This window comes from Eretmochelys imbricata, chromosome 8 (assembly GCF_965152235.1).
Source record: "Eretmochelys imbricata isolate rEreImb1 chromosome 8, rEreImb1.hap1, whole genome shotgun sequence".
Classification (NCBI taxonomy): Eukaryota; Metazoa; Chordata; order Testudines; family Cheloniidae; genus Eretmochelys; species Eretmochelys imbricata.
In genome coordinates, this window is record NC_135579.1 from 1,224,834 (window position 1) to 1,247,324 (window position 22,491).

Consider the following 22,491-nt stretch of genomic DNA (forward strand, 5'->3'; position numbering starts at 1 on the left):
ATCCTTCTTGAACTCTAGGCACCAGAACTGGGCACTGGACTGCAGCAGCTGTATGTAGCACCAGTGCCAGATACAGAGGGAAAATCACCCTCTGCTCCTGCTCGAGATCCCCTGTTGGCGCATCCAAGGGTCGCGTTAGCCTTTTCAGCCACGGGGTTGCACAGGTACCGCACGGTCAGCTGATTACCCACCACAGTCCCCCAATCTGTTTCAGAGTCACTGCTTCCCAGGGAGGAGCCCTCCGTCATGTCACAATGGCTGATGTTCTTTGGTCCTAGATGTACACGTTTACATTTAGCATTATTAAAACATATTTTTTGCTTGTACCCAGCTTACCCAGGGATCCAGAGCACTCTGTACCAGTGACCTGTCTTCTTCATTATTTCCCACTCCCCCAATTTGTGTGTCATGTGCAAACTTTATCAGAGATGATTTTATGTTTTCTTGCGGATCCTTGATAAAAATGTTAAATTGGAACAGGTCCCTGCAAGACCCCATTAGAAACACACTGCTTGCTAATGTTTCCCAATTTCTAGTTACATTCTGAGACCCCTCAGTTGGCCAGCTTTCAATCCATGTACTGTGGGCCATGTTGATTTATATTGTTCCAATTTTTTAATCAAAATGTCACGTGGTACCAAGTCAAATGCCATTCAGAAGTCTGAGTCTATTACATCAACAATGTTAACTTTATCAACCAAACTTGCAATCTCATAAAAAAATATATCTAGTTAGTTAGACAGGATCTCTTTTCCCTAAACCCATGTTGATTGACATTAATTATATTACCCTCCTTTAATTCTTTACTAATCGAGTGCCATATCAGCTGCTCCATTATCTTGCCCCAGATCAATGTCAGACTGACAAGCCGGGTCCTCCCATTTACCCTTTTTAAATATTGGTACAACATTAGCTTCCAGGCTTCTGGAATTGCCCCAGTATTCCAAGACTTATTGAAAATCAACATTAATGGTCCACCAGCTCCTCAGCCAGCACTTTTGAAACTCTTGGGTGCAAGTTATCTGGACCTGCTGTTTTTAAAATGTCTGATTTTTATAGTTCCTGTTTAGCATCCTCCCGAGATACTATTGGAATGGGCAGTATTTCATCATCCTCATACGGTATTACCACATCATCTGTCTTGTCCCCAAACACAGAACAGAAACGTTTATTGAATGCCTGCCTTTTCTGCATTATTATTGATAATTCCACTTTTTCCATCTAGTCATGGACCAACATCCCTTTTAGAATTGTTTTTCTTCCTAATATACTTTAAAACTCCTCCTTATTGCCCTTCATTATCAATTGACCCACACAACAAGGATGGTCATCCCAGATTTACAGATGGGGGTAAGCGAGGGAAATCTACTAAGTGACTTGCACAAGGCTGCAGAAGGAGAGGATGGGAAGTTGTTTATTCCTGCCTCCCAGTCTTCTGTCACTGTATCTAAGGCCATGTCTACGCTACAAAGTTTGGTCGATGCAAATTACGTCAGTATCCAGTTGGCGACTTTTGTATATTGCTGGCGTGTGTGCCTGCATCGTTGCTTGCTTCGGCGTGGTGCACGCGCACTGCGAGTGGTTGCGTCAGTGTAAACTGCAGTGCACTCTGGGTAGGTACCCCAGCGTGGCGCGTGCCACTGCCTGACCCAACGCCTTGTGGGACATGTCTGAGTGCTTTGTGGGATACTAACGATTTTCCCAAGGATTTCTGAGAACTGAGAGTCAAGTTCCCACCATGCAACTTTCTCTATTCCATGATGCTTGCTCCATCCGATAATTTTCACGCCATTTTTAAAATCTCCCCCAGTCCCACTCGTCACTTTTCAGCGTGCACCGTATTTGCAGAAGCATGCAGCCTGCAGAGCTCAGGGTCATTCTAATGACTATTGCTGATACAGGGTGCACGATTCTCCTGTATTTGCAGAAGTCAGTAGTACGACTATAATTGACCATGCAGTGAGGAAGCTGCAGAGGTATTCCCGTGTAATAACTGTGTGCCGATGGACACAACAAACAGAAATTCCAAGTTGTTTCTGACATTCATGGAGCAGCTCCACCCAGTGCATGTTGGCTTCTGGGCCGGAGAAACAAGCACTGATTGGTGGGATTGCATTGTAATGCAGGTTTGGGGTGACAAATAGTGCTTGCAGAACATTTGGATGCGAATGGCCACATTCCTGGATCTGTGTGCCGAGCTCACCTCAGATCTCCAGCGCAGGGAGGTCAAAATCAGCTGCAATGACTGTGGTGAAGCGAATGGCTATCATGCCCTGGAAGCTTGCAATGCTGGATTGCTATTCGTCAGTGGCCAATCAGTTTAAAGTTAGAAAATCTACAGTGGGGGCCATTTTTTTCCAAGCGTACAAGGCCAGTAAGTATATCCTGCGACACAGGACTGTTAGTCTTGGTAATATGCAGGAAGTAGTGCATAGATTTGCAGCCATAGCGTTCCTGAACTACAGTGAGGTGATAGATGGCACGCACATCCTATTCTGGGACTGTCCCACCTTGCCACTAGGTGAACAGAAAGAGAAACTTTCCATGGTTATACAAGCATTTGTGGATCACTGGTGGTGCATCACTGATATCAGTGTGGGCTGGTCAGGGAAGCATCTTTAAGAACACAGGACTTTTCAAAAAGCTGCAAGCAGGGACATTTTTCCTTGACTGACACATTACCATTGACAATGTGAAATGCCAGTTGTGATTCTGGGGAACCTAGCCTGCTCCTGGCTTATGAAGACATACACTGGCCACCTCGACATCGCCAAAGAAAGATTCAGCTATCAGCAAATAGCAAAATAGCAAAATGACTGTTTAATGTGCTTTTGGTAGACTGAAGAGTCGCTGGCACTCTTTACTCACTAGACTGGATTTCAGGGAGGCAAACATCTCCATTGTTATACTGCATGTTCTGTACTGCATAATATCTATGGGGCAAAGGGGGACAGGCTACTGCCAGGGCGGAGAGGTGAGGTGGACCATCTGTCTGCTGAATTTGAACAACCAGACACAAGGGCTGTTAGAAGAGCCAACTGTGGACCTATATAGCTGAAGGAGGCTTTAAAAGACCATTTTTATAGTCAGCCCACAGTAGTGTTGTGAGATGCTTTTATGAAATAGTGTGTCTCGTGTGTATGAATTAAGAATTCTTTAATGCAGCTATAATGTTGGTGTAAACTGATAAATATACTCTCAGTCTCCAAAAATAAAACGTCATCATGAGCAAAGAAGCAGGAAACAAAATTAAAGTGCAAACACACAAGGTAAAACATTTTAGCACCACTAACTTGGTGAGCCATACTTTAAAATCCCACCTCAGAACGCAAGCAAACAGTGATAGTTTACGTTCAGGTATGTAAATCTTTTGTGGTGTAGTGCATTGTGGCTGATGTGTGGTTTTGACAGGGCCGTGGATGTGTCACTGGTTCTCCGTGCTGTCTGGAATGGAGTGATAGGTTTGCGGGTGCACACCAAGTTGCCTCCCTACACCTACAGAGGAGAGTCGGAAGCACTGGAGCTCTCTAAGCCCTGGAAAGGCTGCTGAGTCCAGCATCTTTGGGCATGTAGGTCAGAAATACTCTGCAATGTCAGAGTTTGTTGCTTGAGCAAACCCATGATGTCCTGGTGCATTTCCTGATGCACTTCTCAGTCCCTTTCCCTCTCCTGCAGCAACCACTGTCTCCATTCTCAGTCCTTCTCTATGGTCATGGTCATATGGCCCTTCCAAGGCCAGCGTTCACAGCAAGTCTAGGGGGAAGCACCAGATTTGTTGTTGGCCTCCATCGCCTTCTGGTATGCCTAGCAAAGTTCCTTTGCTTTCCCATGGCACTGCTGCTCATCCCTGTCAGGCCCCGTAGATGTCTATATTTCTGTGGCAGAGCATCTTTCCCTACAGGCCAAGAAGATCTAAGACTTCTAGCCTGCTCAAGACAGGAGTAGGTCTAGTACAGAGGTGGGCAAACTATGGCCCACGGGCCACATGTGGCCCGTGGGACTGTCCTGCCCAGCCCCTGAGCTCCTGGCCCAGGAGGCTCGCCCCTGGCCCCTCCCCTGCTGTTCTCCCCCTCCCCTGCAGCCTCAGCTCACTGCATCACCGGCGCAATGCTCTGGGCGGGGGGGCTGTGAGCTCCTGGGCAGCGCAGCTGCAGAGCCCGGCCTGGCCCGGTGCTCGGTGCTGCGCGGTGCGTGGCTGGCTCCAGCCGGGAGGCGCGGGTGTAGCGCTGCCAGCCACAGGTGCTCCAGGCAGCGCGGTAAGGGGGCAGGAAGCGGGGGGGTTGAATAGAGGGCAGGAGAGTTCCAGGGGGTGGTCAGGGGGTGGGGGTGTGGATGGGGGCGGGTCAGTTAGAGGGCAGGGCACAGGGGGGTTGAATGGGGGCAGGAGTCCTGAGGGGGCAGTCAGGAAGGGGGGGTTGGATGGGGCAGCGGGAGGCAGTCAGGGGCAGGAATTCCGTGGACAGTCAGGGGACAGGGAGAATGGGTGGTTGGATGGGGCAGGGGTCCTGGGGGGGGGCAGTCAGGAATGAGAGGAGGGGTTGGATGGGGCGGCAGGGGGCAGTCAGGGGCGGGGAGTTAGGGGATAGTCAGGGAGCGGGGGGGGTTGGATGGAGCAGGAGTCCTGGGGGGCCATCAGGGGACAGGGAACGGGAGGGGGCGTTGGATGGGGTAGGAGTCCCGGGGGGGGCCATCAGAGGGCGAGAAGCAGGGGGGGTTGGATAGGGGCCGGGGGCTGGACCACAACTGGCTGTTTGGGGAGGCACAGCCTCCCCTAACAGGCCCTCCATACAATTTTGGAAACCCGATGTGGCCCTCAGGCCAAAAAGTTTGCCCGCCCCTGGTCTAGTACTTGTCTTTATGTGTGGAGCCGGCATGGTTGGCTCCACACAACAAAGGGGAGGTGGTAGCTGTGCTCGTCAAGGTGGGCAACCAGGAGACTGCATTTAAAAGGCATGCGGAGGTTTGTAAGGGAGAAGGTGAGCTTCCAGTCTCTGTGACGCCTGGGCAGTGGAATTCAAAACCATGATGAGAATGGCCACTGTTGTGGGGACAGGGGCACGGTGGGACAGCTGCTGGAGGACTGTTACGGTTGACACAACTCATGCAGTGTCTGTACTCACACATTGTCGACCTAAATAGGTCAGTTGTGGCTCTGCATTGCTCAGAAATGTGGTGTTATTGTGTCGCGGTAACAGGGTGCTTATGTCGGCAGGAGATAGATTTTGGTATAGACACATGCACAACAAGGTCGACACAATTTGACTTGGGTCAACGTAACTTTGTAGCAGAGACCAGGCCTGCATGCAGCTGGAGCAATGTGCTACACTCTTGTTCTTCAGTCAGCACCAGTTCTGAGCATGTTCCTGTCCTTCACGTCTGTTGAAGCCACTGCATGCTTGGACTCCTCTGGTGTTTGAGAGGGAATGCGCTGTTCTGTACTGGGTAATGGGGGAAACAGTCAAGGGTCACTGTCGTATATTTTCTTGTGTTTCCATATTAGGCCGAAGCCAGTAGATTCAAGAGATTTCAACCATTTTAATGGAGGAAGTATGGACCGGTGGATAAGGCCCTGGGCTAGGAGTCGAGGAACCTGGGGGCTCTATCCCAGCTCAACTGCTCTCTGGCAGGGTGACTGTGGGTGCACAGTGTGACCCGTGTATGCGTCCGTGGCCCCATCTAGGAAAAGGAGTTGAGCCTATTTTCATAGACTCACAGGGACTGGAAGGGACTTCGAGGGGTCACCTAGTCCAGCCCCCTGCACTGCTGGCCATTCCTAACAGTGTGTCCAACCTGCTCGTAAACATCCCCAGTGATGGAGATTCCACCATCTCCCTGGGCAATTTATTCCAGTGTTTAACCACCCTGACAGGAAGCTTTTCCCAATGTCCAGTCTAAACCTCCTTTGCTGCAATTGAAGCCCGTAGCGTCTTGTCCTGTCCTCAGAGGTTAAGGAGAACAATTCTTCTCCCTCCTCCTTGTAACAACCTTTTACATGCTTGAAAACTGTTATCACACCCCCTCTCAGTCTTCTCTTCTCCAGAGAAAACAAACGCAGTTTTTTCAATCTTCCCTCATAGGTCATGTTTTCTAGACCTTTCATCATTTTTGTTGCTCTTCTCTGGACGTTCTCCAATTTGTCTACATCTTTCCTGAAATGTGGCACCTGGAACTTGACACAATAGTCCAGCTGAGGCCTAATCAGTGTTGAGTAGAGCAGAAGAATTACTTCTCGTGTCTTGCTTACAACACTCCTGCTAATACATCCCAGAATGAAATTTGCTTTTTTTTGCAACAATATTACACTGTTGACTCATATTAAGGTTGTGATCTACTATGACCCCCAGATCCATTTTTGCAGTACTCCTTCCTAGGCAGTCATTTCCCATTCTCAAAAAGAAAAGGAGTACTTGTGGCACCTTAGAGACTAACAAATTTATTTGAGCATAAGCTTTCGTGAGCTACAGCTCACTTCATCAGATGCAATTTCCCATTCTGTATGTGTGCAACTGATTGTTCCTTCCTAAATGAAGTACTTTGCATTTGTCCTTATTTAATTTCATCCTATTTATTTCAGACTTTTTCTCCAGTCTGTCCAGATCATTTTGAATTTTAATCCTAACTTCCAAAGCACTTGCAACCCCTCCCAGCTTGGTATGGTCCACAAACTTTATAAGTGTACTCTCTGTACCATTACCTAACTCACTGATGAAGATATTGAACAGAACCGGACCCAGAACTGATCCCTGAATGGGAGGAGGGCTCCAGGGCCACACAGGGATGGGGCAGATGTGCCTGACTGAATGGGAGGGGCTAGGGATCAACCAGGGTGTGTAAGGGGGAGTCCCCAACTCCCTAACAATTACTCTTTCTCCCTTCCCCCCAAAGAAACCATTCCATACTTCTCCCATCCACACCCAGTAGCCTTCCAGGTTTGCTCCCAGGCTCCTTCCCTCTCCCTCGGCTCCTCTGTTACCCCTGACTCCCCCAAGCCTTTGCACTGCTTCTGACGGGTGCGGGGAATATGTTTCTGTATTGTAGTTTAAATGAATTAGTCAAAGTTATTGTATTAATATGTCTAGGAAGAAACCTATCCATCAAAAAAAAAAATTCCTGAATCTTTTTTTTGTCTATATTGTTACAGACATACTTACTGACAGGTATTTTGAAATAACTTACCAAAATAATTGAAACTGGTGTGATTATTTTGACTTATTTTGACAAATAAAATATACAGAATTTTGCAGAATTTTAAAATATTGTGCGCAGAATTTTTAATTTGTTGGCACTGAATTTTAAACTTTTTGGTGCAGAATTCCCCCAGGAATAACACATGCACCTGCCCTCTCTGGTGTTGCACATAACCCTCACAAGGTTGCAGTGATAATGCTCTGCTCTCCCAACATCTCGAGTGCCCTTGCTTGTACTAAAGGCTTGAGATGACCCTTTAGGGAGAGTATTTCAGCAGAGGACAGCTTGAATTCGCAGTTCATTGGGAAGGCAGGTCATGTGATGTGCATTGTACACGACTTCTTGCTTTCGATCTCTTTTCCACTCTTCTACCTTGCAGAGCATGTGCAGCTTTTCTTGGCGCTACTGTTCTGTGACCAGAACTACATTATTAGAAAACTATGGCTTTTGCCCCACATCTAATTGAATATGAAAGCTGACAACTGGTTTTGCTGCTGTGGTTTCCTATTCTGGAGTGCCAAGGCCACCAGGTTGTCAGCATGATTCACCGCAACATCTTGGTTTGTTCTTCAGCAGTGGTAGTGAAGGGTGGTGCTAATAGGGTACGGCAAGGGTCCTTGATGGAGGGCTGGCGATTTCCTGCTGTAAAATTAATAATTGGACACATTTGCAGATGAGCGTTAACAAGAGGAGTTGGGTGGGAATTTACTCATTGCATTGGAGAACAAGAATGGAGGGCAGTTCTTGTGGGTGCTGCTGTTCCTCCGAAGCCCCTTCTGAGCAAATCCGCTGTGAAGTATTCATGACTTGATGAGTGGGGACTTATGCATGTGGCTCCCAACAGCACTAAATCCACCCTGCTTTGCAATAAGATCTAATTCCTGGAGTATTTTGCTTAAAATAGTAAAACTGGATGGCTGTTAAGGGAAAACTGAACCAGATGGAAGCAAATGGCTGCTTTCAACCTCTTTATTTTTTTCAGAGTGCAGGATGCCGAGGAAGAAGAAGCATGCAGAAAGCCCTGACTTTCAGGGCCCGGACGGGGAGGAGGAAGAGCCGAGGGGCCTGGTCGACGCCAAGAAGAAGCGTAGTTTTGTGGATGCCTTTATTGTTATATCTGACAGCGATGGAGAGGTCAGTGGTTAAAAAAAACGGAACCCAAAATCCCGACTGGGTCATGCTTACCTACCAGTGCGTTCCTGCCAAGAGACTGTCCTGAGTGGTACCTACTATGCATCTTGGGGCAGCCTGCTGCACTTTGCCATTAGTGTTTTGCTCTGTTTCTTTTTAAGGTGTATTTCAGATTAATCATGTCCCATTTGGCTAGGAAATGAGCTGTCTGATTGAGTGGTGCTGAGTCCTGTCTCTGAGATTTGATAACCAAAACCTGTCCAAGCACAATCTGAAATCTAATTTAAATCATGTTTCCTCAATCGCCTTGCAAATCTTTATCAAACTTTTTATTTTATTGCTGTTTAACTAAATCACAGAAACATGGTTATGTTACATGCAAGTAACTGTTCAAAGTATAGCTAGTGTCAGACCATGAGACTGAATTATGGAGGTTTGAGTGTAATCCACTCTCATCCTTAACCACTAAGCCGTCAGAGGTAACTGCATTGCTTATGGTAGTCTGGAGGTGACTGATAGTGTCATTGGTTCGGGGGAGCTCCAGAGCCTGGAGGCCTGAACTCACAATACGGAAGGTATGTGAGACAGGACCGGATTTGAAACAATATTTTCATTTGTAATTGTTAAGTCTTGGCTTTGCTTTGCTCTGTCAGTGATTTGGGAGCCTAAGACGCTTTTAGAATAATACAATTTTAACAAGCATTTCTGTTCACTTGCAAGCTATGGGTCTTAAATCAAGTGCCCTTAGTGCCCACACCTAGAGCATCAGTCTTGACAATAAGGCAATTAACATATGAGGAGTGGAAAAGCACTAGCAGGAAGCAGGAAAAACAAGCTGCAGGGCACATGCTATTGGCTGTTATTTTTGCACATTATCTGAGCTCTTCCCCATTGGGAAATTCCGTTAACTAGACAGATCTAGATTGTCTGGCAGTAATAGGTCACTGGGGCTAAACCCTCAAGCTCTGCAATAAGCTAAGTTAACTTCAGATGTCTGCTGTATCACTGGCCTTTACTGTGAAACTGATAAGGAAAGAAGAAACCAACAGCTGTAAGAGATGTTGATGTACATGAAAGATCAGGACCTCTCATTGTCCACAATTATTCCTCTTAACATGCATGTGATTTGTCTCCTCATTTTCAATCATCTTTTAAAACATGACTAGGAAAAGATTAGTCTCCCTGACTATACTGTATGATCAAGTCTATAAACAAAAAAGGGAAATCATGCCTCACCAGTCTATTAGAATTCTTTGAGAGGGGGTCAACATACATGTGGACAAAGGGGATCCAGTGGATATATTGTACTTGGACATTCAGAAAGCTTTGACAAGGTCTCTCACCAAAGACTCTTAAGCATAGTAGTCATGGGATAAGGAGGAAAGTTCTCTCATAGATCAGTAACTGGTTGAAAGGCAGAAAACAAAGGATAGGAATAAATGGTCAGTTTTCACAGTGGAGGGAGGTAAATAGGGGGGTGCCCCAAGGATCTCTACTGGGACCAGTGCTGTTCAAAATATTCATAAATGATCTGGAAAAATGGGTAAACAGTGAGGTGGCGAAATTTGCAGATGATACAAAGTTATTCAAGATAGTGAAGTCCAAAACTAACTGTGAAGAGTTACGAAGGAATTTCACAAAATTGTGTGACTGGACAAGAAAATGGCAGATGAAATTCAATGTTGATAAGTGCAAAGAAATGCACATTGAAAAATACAATCCCAACTATACCTATTGTGACAAAGTTCCTGCTCTACCTTGGTGGGTCTTGCACTTATTGGCGGATTTGCTCGCCTTGGAGCTTCACGGCAGCCCTTAGCTTGGCCGTTTTTCTGAGCCCACAGTCCAGGTCAACTCCTCCTGTGTCTGACCAGGAGTTGGGAGGATTTGGGGGGAACCCAGGCCCGCCCTCTACTCCGGGTTCCAGCCCAGGGCCCTGTGGAAAGCAGCTGTCTAGAGTGCCTCCTGGAACAGCTGGGCGACAGCTACAACTCCCTGGGCTACTTCCCCGTGGCCTCCTCCCAACACCTTCTTTATCCTCACCATAGGACCTTCCTCCTGGTGTCTGATAATGCTTGTACTCCTCAGTCCTCCAACAGTTCGCGTTCTCACTTTCAGCTCCTAGTGCCTCTTGCTCCCAGCTCCTCACACTCACACCACAAACTGAAGTGAGCTCCTTTTTAAAACCCAGGTGCCCTGATTAGCCTGCCTTAATTGATTCTAGCAGCTTCTTGATTGGCTGCAGGTATTCTAATCAGCCTGTCTTAATTGTCTCCAGAAGGTTCCTGATTGTTCTGAAACCTTCCCTGTTACCTTACCCAGGGAAATGGGACCTACTTAACCTGGGGCTAATATATCTGCCTTCTACCACTCTCCTGTAGCCATCTGGCCCAACCCTGTCACAGTATGTAGTCCTTGCATGTTGTATATAGTTAGTAAACATAGTTATTTGGAAAAAAAAAAAAAAAAACCTTCCCTGTTACCTTACCCAGGGAAAAGGGACCTACTTAGCCTGGGGCTAATATATCTATCTTCTATTACTCTCCTGTAGCCATCTGGCCCGACCCTGTCACACTATAAAATGATGAGGTCTAAATGATCAGTTAGCACACAAGAAAGAGACCTTGGAGTCATTGTGGATGGTTCTCTGAAAACATCCACTCAATGTGCAGCGAACAGCATGTTCGGAACCATAAGGAAAGGGATAGATAATAAGACAGAAAATATCTTGAGGCCACTATATAAATCCACAGTATGCCCACGTCTTCTATATAGAATGTAGTTCTTGTTGCCCTATCTCAAAAAAGATACATTAGAATTGGAAAAAGTACAGAGAAGGGCAACAGAAATGATGAGGGGTGTGGAATAGCTTCCGTGTGAGGAGAGCTTAAAGTGACTGGGACTGTGCAGTTTAGAGAAGAGACAAGGGGGAGATGATCGAGGTCTAGAAAATCGTGACTGATGCGGAGAAAGAGACTTGGAACGTGTTATTTACCGCTTCCCATAGCACAAGAGCTGGGGTCATCGGATGAAATTAATAAGCAGCAGGTTTAAAACAAACACAAGGAAGGACTTCTTTATGGAACGCACAGTCAGCCTGTGGAACTGGTCAGGAAATGTTGTGAAGGCGAAAAGTATAACTAGGTTCAAAAAAGAACTAGATCAGTTCCTGGAGGATAGGTCCATCAATGGCTATTAGCCAAGATGGGCAGATTCACAAACTCCTGCTCTGGGTGTCCCTAAACCTCTGACTGCCAGAAGCTGGGACTGGACGACAGGGGACGGACCACTTGATAATTGTCTTGTTCTGTTCATCTCCTCTGGGACACCTGGCACTGGCCACTGTCGGAAGACAGAATACTGGGCTAGATGGGCCATTGGGATGACCCAATATGATCATTCTTATGTTTTTAATAAATTCTGATGGCATAACTGGCCATATGACAGAAAGGGATGCCCAGAGAAGCCATTAATGAGCCAGTTAGGTTCTGTTTAAGTGACAGCACCTCACAGTCAGCTGGATAAGTGGGTTTATTCAGTCTGGTATGTTTCTACCTCTCAATCCTTGGCTTCCAGATCTGGAGTCATAGCAGTGCCCTCCAGTTTTGTCTCCTGGGAAGGATCTCTGCTTCCTTTGGGTTCTGAATAATAAATGCCCGGCTTCTGTAACTTACCCTCAGCCTTGCAATGTACATCAAGTTGAATTTTAGTCCTGAGCCCTGTAACTGTTGATTTTGCTCCAGCAAGACCTTGTTACCTGTCTATAAGAGGTGTGTAATACTCCAGATAAATAGCTATTTTAAAGAACAATAAATTCTCAGTTCATCTTGCAGTTGTTAGGACATGGTTCAGGATTCAAAGACAACAAGGAGAGTCTTGGACAGCATAGTGTCAGTGGCCTTTTTCCTTGGCAATCTCCTGGAAGATATCTGTAGTCCCCAATTCTCCTCCTAGACCAGCAGATCTTGTAGCAGAAGCACCTGGAAAGCCTCTGGCTTCTTACTGTTGATGATCTCTGGTGAACTGACTCTCAGGAATTTCTCAGTCATGCTATATTGCCAAGCTCATCACTGCTATTTTGCCAAGTTTCCTCTATTTGCTCAGGGCTTTTCAGTGGCATTTGAAAAGTCTTATCTGCAGGAACTTTTCTGGATAGTGGGTTGTGTAATCCACACTGACTGCCTGTGTCTTATCCTGGAACCAAGGAGCTCTGGTCTTCCTTCTTGGAAAGAGTCAAGCAAATTTGAAACTCTTTTCCCAACTCTGGAAACAGGGGGAGATGACCATACAGCATTCCCTGCACAAACAGGAAATGCTGTGGGAAGTCTGTGTCACCACATACAAAATGGTTCTGATCCTTTCTGGTTGGTGAAAGTCTCTGGGAAACACCAGGCCATCTGTCGACAGAGATTGTTGGTGCTTCCTTGAAGGACAATCTTCTGCCTATCCTCAGATCTGCACTATTTCAGCCGGTGCTTGAGAAACCAGCTGACACTAGCATCCTCGCCAGTTACTGCTCTGTCTCCTGAGAAAAAACATGCTGTACAATTTGGCTTGATGCTGATAGACCCTTGTCAGCTGGAGGTGAAATCTCGCTGTAATATGGCCGCGTTGCCAGCCAAGCCGATGAGCTATGGGCAGAGCCCAGGTAGCTATGCTAATACTGGTAGCAGATCAGCAGCCTTTATAAAGTGATTGTAAAGTGCTGCTGGTTTGCCAGTGAGACCTTTCAAGGGGAGGATGGAGTCACTTGAAAGTGGTTTCACTCAGTCATCCTGGATAGAGCCCACAGGGCCCTAGTGGGTAGCTGCTTCTATTCACAGAGCTTGTGTGAAGTCCCACAGAGACTCAACATCTACACCAAGCCCCTGGGAGAGGTTGCAAGATGCAATGGGTTGCAATGCCATCTGTGTTCTGATGGTACCCAGCTCCACATCTCCTCATCTGCCACAAACACCACTGTTACCCCAGTGTCCCTCATTTGAAGGTACCTGGCACCTGGATAAATAGAAGCAGGTTTATTTTCAATCCATTGACCAAGATGATCTTGGTAGAAGGAGAGGGAAGGGTTTGAGGGACTGGCAGGAGCAATAAGCTCAACCTCTAATAAATACCTGGCTTCTGTAACTTACCCTCTGGTAGTCAAGGTAGCATGTAGTTCATCTTGGGTTAGGGAGTGGTCTTGTGGCTTTCTTCTTGGATACAGGCCTAGCCATGGTGAGAGATGGCTTTTTGACACTTCCACAGTGGGCTACTACAGGGCCCTCTACCTGGGGCTAACTGTGAAGGCCACGCAGTAGCTTCAGGTAGTTCATCACGTAGTGGCCAACATTCTGGGTCAGACAGAGCCATGAGAGCACATTTCCATAGTGTTCCATGGTCTGCTGGCCCCCTGTCCACTTCCAGATCCATTCCAAAGTCCTGGTCCATCTCTCCAATGGGCAAGGCCTTGCCATTTCTAAGATTGGCTGTGCCAACAGCAAGTTGAGGCCTGAGGTCCACAGGTGAAACGTGAGGAGGAGAAGGACATTCTCAGGGAGGACCCTTGGCTCCGGAACTTGCTATCACTGGCAATAAAAGCGAGCCTAGATCTGGTGCCAGGGACAGCCCCTTCTCTTTGCACAGGGCTCTCTCTCACCTATTGGAAGCTGCAAGTCTGGCACGAGCCCAGTTGCATCTTGTTGTTGAAGTCTCTGCTTTCAGCAGGTTTATGCTGATGAACTGAAAGTGGGAGCAGAGCGGCAATGGCATGTGAACTGAAGTCTGAGACTAACAGAGCAGAGTGTGACTTTGATTTCAACAGCAGCCTTGGCTAGTGGCAGGAGTGGTACTTCCAACATCAAATTGACTTTTAACCGTTAAATTATGCAGGGCTCCTGTGATTTTGGCTCTGCCCTCTTGTTGCATGCTTTTTGTGCTGTGCTGTTGACCTGCCCTTTCCCTTTGGTGATCTCTTCTGGCTTCCAGTGGCCATTTCTTTTCATGAAGATGCTTGAAGCAAGCTCCCTGTCAGGCGTGAGGGCACTCGCTGTGTCCAGGGGAGAAGGAGGGGGAGTCAAACAAGCAGACTCTTTAGAGGCAGGTGGAGTTGCACCTGCCTGCATTATGGCTGGATTTGCTCCTCTGAGTCTGTGCAAAGTGAGTTTGAGAAAGGTCGTTTATTTTTCTATTGCCTGTTTGAGCCTATCATGAAAAACAGATGTTAAACACGCAGAGAGCTTTGGAAGCCAACTGTTTTCTCACTTTTTGGACAATGCTTATAGTGAAATTGCTCAGGAGGGTGAACTATAAATTAAAGAGCAGATTCCTACAAACGGGTGCTGGAACAATTTGTATCGGGGGGGGGGGAGCGGGGGCTGAGAGCCATGGAAGTAAACTGTGAACCCTGCATATGATGCAAAGCACTTCAAGCCAGCACCTCTGGTTCCAGTACCGACGCCTACGAGGCGGAGGAAGTTTGGATTCCTTCAGGTTGCTGCATTTGAAAGCTGTAGCCTGGAGAAGAGGCTTTACCCCAGGCTGTCACTGAGAGCAGAAGTGTGCACTGGGCGCATCGCACCTGCCGTAGCTATTCGTTTCTCCTTGTACACTGCCTATGAGAGATGACCTTGTAACAAAAAGCGCGGGCTGCAGCTGGGAGATATTTAATTGATTAAGGGTTTTTTGGATTTGTGATCTTATTAAAGAAGCATGTGGTTGAGTGGCCCCTTGAGTTTGTACCACCCTTGTCGGCAGATGAGCATTGTTAAAAGGTTGAGCCAGCCTAGAGCGGGCCCCTCTGTCCACTGCAGGGATCTCAAGGCTGTCATTGCCTACATGCAGAGTGCTTCTGGGCAAAGGGTTTCTCTGTCCCTGGAGGTGCAGCCTCCCACCCGCAGAAGTAAAGCCTAATTAAATGGTGCGTGCCGGTTCTTTGGTTCAGTCAATAAGGAAGATTTAAGACTTTCTGGAGCGGAGATGCTCTGTGTGTGTTTGGGCCCATCAGGCTTAGCTGGATTCACTCCAGCAATTCTTTGGTGGAACATTGTGAAGCAAATTAAACATTCCTCTGCATATAATTTTAGTCCTGAAATTGTTAAATGTCTAGACCTTGTGTACCCACAAATGGTAAAACAGAGGGGCCTACTGCACTAGGTGACTGAGCGTATGAGACTAGAGACACCTCAAAGGATTCTGATGTCCCGGCATGTTGAGCTGGATACCTTTCCCTGTAGCAGGTTTTATAAGTGTTTGTTCCATGCAAGGGAACAAACAGCGTCAGCAAAGGAAAGTCTGGTACGTTCCTAAATCACGTCAGGGATCTGGGATGAGCACTGAAGACAGGAGTATTGCGAGTGGTCTTGGAGATCATTTTGGCAATTGCAAGAAGGAAGGAGAAGACTGATGCAGCCCAGTGCATCGAGAGGTGGGCTGAGGATTTACAGAGCCTGCCTGGATTAGACAGGAGGGGGATAGACCCTCTGAGGTCTGGAACTGGCAGACCTTTAAACTAGGGATGGAGGGGGAAACGAGAGCTTTCACGTCACTCCATCGGGGTGTGTGCTTCTCACATACAAAGCAAAGGCCAGATTGCCACATGGCTTTATGGACTTCACTCCCAGCTCCTAAGCACAAGGGCCTGTCCGAACGTTAGCACAGGGCTACTCTTCCCAGGCGATTGCAGAGGCGCATGTCACCTTAATGGTGAGGTATGGCAAACAGCATAGGGCGAGTCGGTGTGGGTAGAGCCAGGGGGAAGGAAATAGAGAATCAGTGAAGGGGCCTAAGGAGGTTGAGGGGAGGGTGACATGGGCAGGGGACTGGGAGTGGAATATTAGTTGAACTGCTGAACCTTGGGTAGGCTGAGGAGGGGGTAGATGGGGAGCTGGACAGGGGAAAGTTACTGTAATCCCAGCTAGAGCAAATCATGGTATGAAACAAAGTTTTCGCTTTGGGGGCAGAGCAAAAGGGGCAGATCTTAGAAATGATACTGAGAGCGAAGTCAGAGCCTGGGTGTGATTGGAGAAGGGAAAGGAATAGTCAGAACTAACCCTCTGGTGGGAGCAGGAGTATGGAGATATTGCATGCTTGCTCGTTTTGATCCAGTTATGCAATCCGTAGAGGAAGGGACTGCATAGGCATAATGTATTAGGGTTCCAGGAAACCACTTAATACCGTGTCTTGCAAAATCTTACTTGGCTAAATAATTCAGCTTGGTTTGGGTGGGGACATTCCTGGACTGAAAACCTGCTACAAGGGTATCAGCAAAGGGTAATGATAAATAGTCATGACTCTAATTCTGGGGAGGTGTGGAGCAGAGGCCACAGAGGCTGGTGTTAGGATGCTTGAAAAATCCACTGATGATACTAAATTGGGAGGAGGTCCTGACACACATCAGTACAGAGACACAATCCAGAGGGACCTTGCAGGATAAGAACTATGGGCAGGAAACATGTAGATTCAGTTTGGAAGGATGTAGCGTATCTATCCAAGGTAAAATAACCTGAAGTGTGCACACCATATGGGAAGGAGCAGTCTGGGACAGGAACAGCGGCACGAGATGGAGGGTGAGAGCAGACAGCAAATTCCGAATGTGGCTGACACTAAATGCCTTCTGGGGGCTGCAAAGTAAGAGGCCTGGTGTCAGGAGCAGGGAGATGTTAGTGCCTCTCCAGACAACATTGGGGTCTCTCCCTGGAGAACTGTGTTCATTGCTGGGCCCTGCTTTACTAAATGATGCAGACTGGAAGGAATTCAGTGGCAAGCAATGTAAATAACCAGGGATCTTCAGCAACTGACTGATTTATGTGGAAACGTGTGTGGCTTGACTAAGGCCTAATAGGGCAATGTATGTACGCACACGTGTCGTTTTAACGTGTGAATAGTCCCATTGAGTCAATGAGCTTGAAGTGACACAGGTGCTTATGCAGTTTGCTGAATAGAGGCCTGTTGCAGGAAGCCACAAGACTACAAGTGTTTGAAGGTTTGACAATCAAAAAGGAATGGCTGACTGGAACATGTGGAGGTCTAAAGTACGAGGATGGAATTAGGGGCCAAGTAGGCTGGCTGTGCTGACTGGGAGGGGTATGAGGCTGAAAGGTTGAAAGCCCTGCCTCTTGGGGGACTTAGAACTGTCCAGGACGGAACGCTAGAAGCTGTGCTGAAGGGAACAGGCCTCACTTGCCAGGGTGCTGGATGTTAGGAATTTGCTTATGAATATCAAGATTTTACCAAGGCCAGACAGGTACAACAGGTGCACTGCATTGCAGTGGCTGGCATGAAGTCGATTGTCTCTGTCTGCTCCTGTTTGCATGTCAGTCCGTATCTTTGGTTGCTCTTGTAATGGTTACAGAATGTTCTTCAATTAACGTTTGCAATTCAAGTGTCACACAAATGGAGGATGGTTCCTTAGAGCCAGTGTTTTGTCTGCGTGTCAAGGGGAAGGGGGAGAGGGCACCACTACTTGTGTCGTTTATGTGCTTTGTTTTTTTCTTTGCAGCAGGAGTCAAAGGAGGAGAATGGATTACAGAAGAAAAGAACCAAGCAGCAGCTGGACAGAGTGAAGTTTGCTGCTAAAAGAAAAATTGCACGTAGGTCTCACATGAGCTAGGTAGAGGGCAACTGAACCGTGGTCAGTATTTTTTGGGGGTGGGGGTGGTGAGTTAAAGGATGTGTGGGATTTCAGGCTGACCCCCTGCACAATGATGAATGTCACCCTTCCTGAATAGACTGTCACTTGTGCATTCCCCAGGATGAGAGTGACGCACTAGTGCACTTCCTAGGTGTGTGACCGAGCAAGCGCATATCGCATCCGATATCTAGGTTAGGTGTGGAGCTGACACGGAAATAAATGTGTCCAGCAGCGCAGGGGTCAGGCTACGTCCCCACTAGAGCCGCTGGTTGGGATTATGTCTTTGCAGCCTTGGGGCTCTGGAAGGCAGCCCTCCAAACAGTGTATCCAGTTCAAAACAACACAAGGAGTGAAATGTTTCAGTGCAACAACGGCAGCAGGTGCAGTGTGGAGTGCATCTCTGACACTGCTGGGAGCGCTGCTTTCAGTGAACTGTGCTCTCTGTTTGCATGGTGCCATCGCCTGCCACTGCCTGGCGCTTTGCAGGGGTAGACGCCCTGGCACTTGCCCCAGGGCAGAAAACAAAGGAGATAACAGAAGAGGGCGGTGGGGGGAGGGGAGAGGGAGGAGATTTTTTGAAACGGCCGGCGTAGGAATTGCATTAAAATGTGGCTGACTCATAGACTGTGTCCCTCGTGCCTGTGGCTCAGGAAGCTGTGCTCTGTGTGTAACAAGAAGGACTGACCCTTCTGGCTCTCCAGCTACTCTATAATGGGTCGGGACCTCTGCAGTTTTGCTGGATTTCTGTACACCGAGAATCTGGGCCAAATGGGGCAAATTCTGCCCCTTTGTCTGTGGAGGCAGAGGGTCAAGCCCTCTGCGTGAAGTAGCTGGAATGGGGAACCTGCACAAAGTGGGGAGTGCTAACCCGCACTGTGAGTTCAGCTCCCTGGGGTCTTTGTGCCTTGCTGTCCCGCTGGATTTGGAGCTAGGAGTGGGGCAGGTTGAGCTGCCATTTGACATATCCATTGGCCATTCCTTAGCATAGGGGTGGCCCAGCTGGCACGGAGGTGTCTCCTGTCCCGAGTCTTGACTGGGATGACTCCTCTGCCACTCCACAGCTGGTGTGTGTGCAGGGGGATAGGTGTCCTGTCCATTCAGCTCCCCGCACACAGCCAGCTGCTCAGACAGAGGCCTGCTGCAGGACTTGGGGCATCACGCCTTGTGTGAGCAGTTCCGTCCTGACCTCGGGGGAGGAAGGTTTCCATGTGATTTGGATGCAGGTCTTGTATTCTCTAGGGGAAAGGGGTCAGCTAACAATAATTAATTAGGTGCTTTCACTTTCAGGGCTGCTTTTTTATTTATTATAAATTAGAATTAGGTTTTTGGTGTTTATTTTTAGGCAAATTAAGCTTTGAAGTAACAATCTTTTTTTCTCTGTGTATTTAAACTAGTTCCTTGAATTGGTTCCGTAAAGGCACTCTGTTTACGGGCAGCGTGGGAGCTTCCTCCCCAATCCATTCCCCATGCTGGGAAGTCTCCACTCTCTCCAGGCTCTGGTTTATAAAACGTAGCCTGCCGTTTTTGCTTTGTTGCCATGTTCCTCATTTTAGCCTAAGCCATAAATATAGTAGATCTGTGATGTTTGATTCAGAGAGGATAAATGGGAAGAGTAAACCCCACAGAAATTGCCCTCTGTCTTTTCTGGCTGAAGTTGGTGCTTTAAAGCCATTGGAACATCTTTATTGTAATTGCACTCTGGATATGTGGAAATCATGCAATCCTGCATTTCCATTTGTAAGTGTTAGAACTAGAATTAGTGAGGTTGGCATCTAATTTGCTTTGGAAATGTTAAAAGGAAACATAACTTGCGTAGTAAATTGCCATATTAGCATTTTAAAAGACTCTGAAACGTTTTAATTTGTTTAGGGCTGTGATGTCTTAAAAACAGTCTGTCTCTGTCTGTCTGTCTCTCTCTCTCTCTCTCCCCTGCCACCATGTTTCTTGGTGGGGCTTGGTCCTAGTGGGTATGGGCTATTGGATTTCATGCCTTGTCATGATGAACATCTTCAGTCTCTCTTGGAGTGTGGTATGTAGGAAGCTCAGCTTTGGAATAATGGAGCTACTACTCCTTAAAAAATACAAAGCAGAGGCATTCTTGTGGGAAGATTCAGGGTGGGTGTGGGCATGGGCTCACATGTGCCCCTTACTTGCTGGATGGTGGCTTATTTCTCTGAGACCCTGAGAATCTGCCGTCTCATTTGGGACACCCTTGAGATGCATCTTGCCTCCTAAAGCACGGCATCTATTTTCATGCCTCAGAGTTCTGAAATAGTCTGTTTGCACACATCAGTAGGAGGCTAACACAATACTTAGAATTTCTAATCACCATAAATTATGGCCAGTATAATCAACATCAAGCGCACACACTTTGTGAGTGTCTGCCTGCAGTGCTCTGATACGATCAGATGTACTATTCTGGGTCTTGCAGACTAGTCAGTGTACAGACAGCTCAGCTGAAACAGATCAGCCCCTTTGGATTTTATGTGATCTGAGCAGCTCCATCCACTCTCCCAGCAGTTGCGTATTTCCTGGTGGATCTAGGCCTGGGACTGCCCCACTCCTCAGAGCACCTACACATCTGGGAGGGAAACAAACACATTTCCCTTTTTTCTTGTTGGCTTGCCAGAGGCAGCACTCATCTACTTGTGTGAAACTGGCAACAAAGGTACGAGAGGAATTTACTGAGAAATTGGTTCATTCACTGAACTGTCTGTATGTCGATAGCCACGTTCTGCAAATACTTGTGCACCTGGGTAACTTTAAGCACATGGGGAGCCTCAGTGACTGCAGTGGGGGTTATTTATATGCATAAATGTACTTGCATGTGTAAATGTTTGCAGAGGTGGGTCATAGCCTTGCCTGCCTTACAGGGCTTAGGTTTTGAACAGGAAAGGTGCTGACTGAGTGCAGAGTATTGGTGTGTTTGGTGACAGGACCCTTCTCTGATATATGGAGAATTGTCCAGTGTTTACACCGACGAGAAAATTCTCTTTTCATGGTTCCTTCTAGCTGGAAAATTACAGCATGACTTTGTCCAAGGACAAAGATTCCCCTGGGTCCTGAGGGCACTGCAGTCTGCCTTCACTTCACCCTGTTGCTCTTTCTTTTTTCTTGATTAATTTGTAAAGAAAAATACAGAAACAAAGCAGTACACTGCACTGAGATGGCACACAAGTGAATGCAGCAGTTGTAGTCAGAATAGTTGAAAGAATGGTCCATCCTCACTTCAGTGGAGTAAATCACTTTATGTCAGCACAGAATGGGAGAACGTCACCAAAATGTAAGGTCCTGTGGGGCTGGCTGAATGCAGTTGTGCTGTAACGTGGTGTCATTACGAAAGCCAACACATTCCTCCATTTTTCTCAACTGAAACAGTGCTGCTGGATCCCACTTGCAGCTGGGGGGAAGCGGATGGTTTTGAAAGCAGAGGCCAGGAATCCCTGGGTGTGGCTTTACTGGGGGACATTTCTCCTGTAAAGTGGGCTGTGTTTGAGATGGTATAGTTGTGGCTGAGGGGGCCCTTCTGTTCAAAACCCCAATGTTTAGTTGCTTCTCAGCTTTCCGAAAGTGACCTTTTGGGCTAAGAGGGCTCAGGCTTTGTTTTACCCCCAGGGGCAGGTGTGCACATGCCTGAGGGGTTGAAGGACATCTGCCGGTTGTGTTTGCGTTCTGAATGTGACAATGTGTTTTTCAGCTCCTAAAAGAGCTGCTGAGTGGCTTTTCCACATTCTCCATTCTGCAGGTGTGGTGTATTTTAAGCATAGTGAAGTGTAGGGTCAAAATCTGAATGAATAGGTCTTCTCCCAAGTACCTGCTTTGGCTGAAAAAGGCAGCCTTGCTTCTCGGTCGCGGTGACTGAAGAATCCTTTTGGAAAGAAATGTGCAGCTGAACCAGCAGTTCTGAATGCGTCAGACCTGGCACAGTGATCCCTCAAAGCAGTGATGGGAGTGGGGCAAGGGGTCATTTGCACATGGCAGATCTTTCTGGACACTGTCCAGCAGATACAGCTTTCACCTGCTTCATGGGGTGAGCCCGGCTCAGCACCTTTGCCCTGATCTTCAGTAGGGCCTCCCAGGATATCACGCCACAGGGCAATGTGACGTGCTATGTGGCCAGTAATAAAGTATAATACAAAGGAACTGCTTCTCTGCCATGCCGCTCTGCCAGTGAGACTGAACCTTATAAATACATTCATTCGTGTAGAGCTCTGTGATCAAAGTCGCACTTCCTCCTGTGTCCTTAGGTGCACGTACAGTCCGCAGCAATGCCAAATGCTACCTCTGTTGCACGCTGAGGGGATGAAAAGTCCTTCTGTAGTGAATACACCAAAGGAGTCAGAGCTAAGATTACTATGGAAACCTTAACTGAATTTCCAGACTTCGGGTCAGTGATTCAGCATTGCACAAGTGTATTCTTTTGCATCTAGTACTATCTGTGCCCGTATCAAAAGGACCTCTTAAGGAAAGCTGAGATTTAACAGCTTTGGTCTGGTGTAAATTTTTGTCCTAGGAATGTGAGAGTCCCTGGATACCTTCCTCCAGGTGCCACATACGTGCTG

General features: G+C 47.3%; 1 protein-coding gene across 7 annotated transcripts in view; it reads left to right on the plus strand.

The window, feature by feature from the left end:
• The window catches only part of UIMC1 (ubiquitin interaction motif containing 1), a 57,538-nt gene that overhangs the window by 4,788 nt on the left and 30,259 nt on the right, over nucleotides 1-22,491 (plus strand). For 5 of the 7 annotated variants that reach the window (XR_013346795.1, XR_013346796.1, XR_013346797.1 and 2 more), the window contains exons 2-3: nucleotides 8,171-8,322; nucleotides 17,798-17,888. Coding sequence is in view for 3 of the 7 variants with exons in the window: in XM_077823562.1 (XP_077679688.1) it covers nucleotides 8,179-8,322; nucleotides 17,798-17,888 (235 nt within the window). In the remaining 4 variants the exon portion in view is untranslated. Of the gene's footprint in view, nucleotides 1-8,170; nucleotides 8,323-17,797; nucleotides 17,889-22,249; nucleotides 22,317-22,491 lie in introns of those variants that run through there. The other 2 variants (XM_077823563.1, XM_077823566.1) reach the window with 2 other exon arrangements.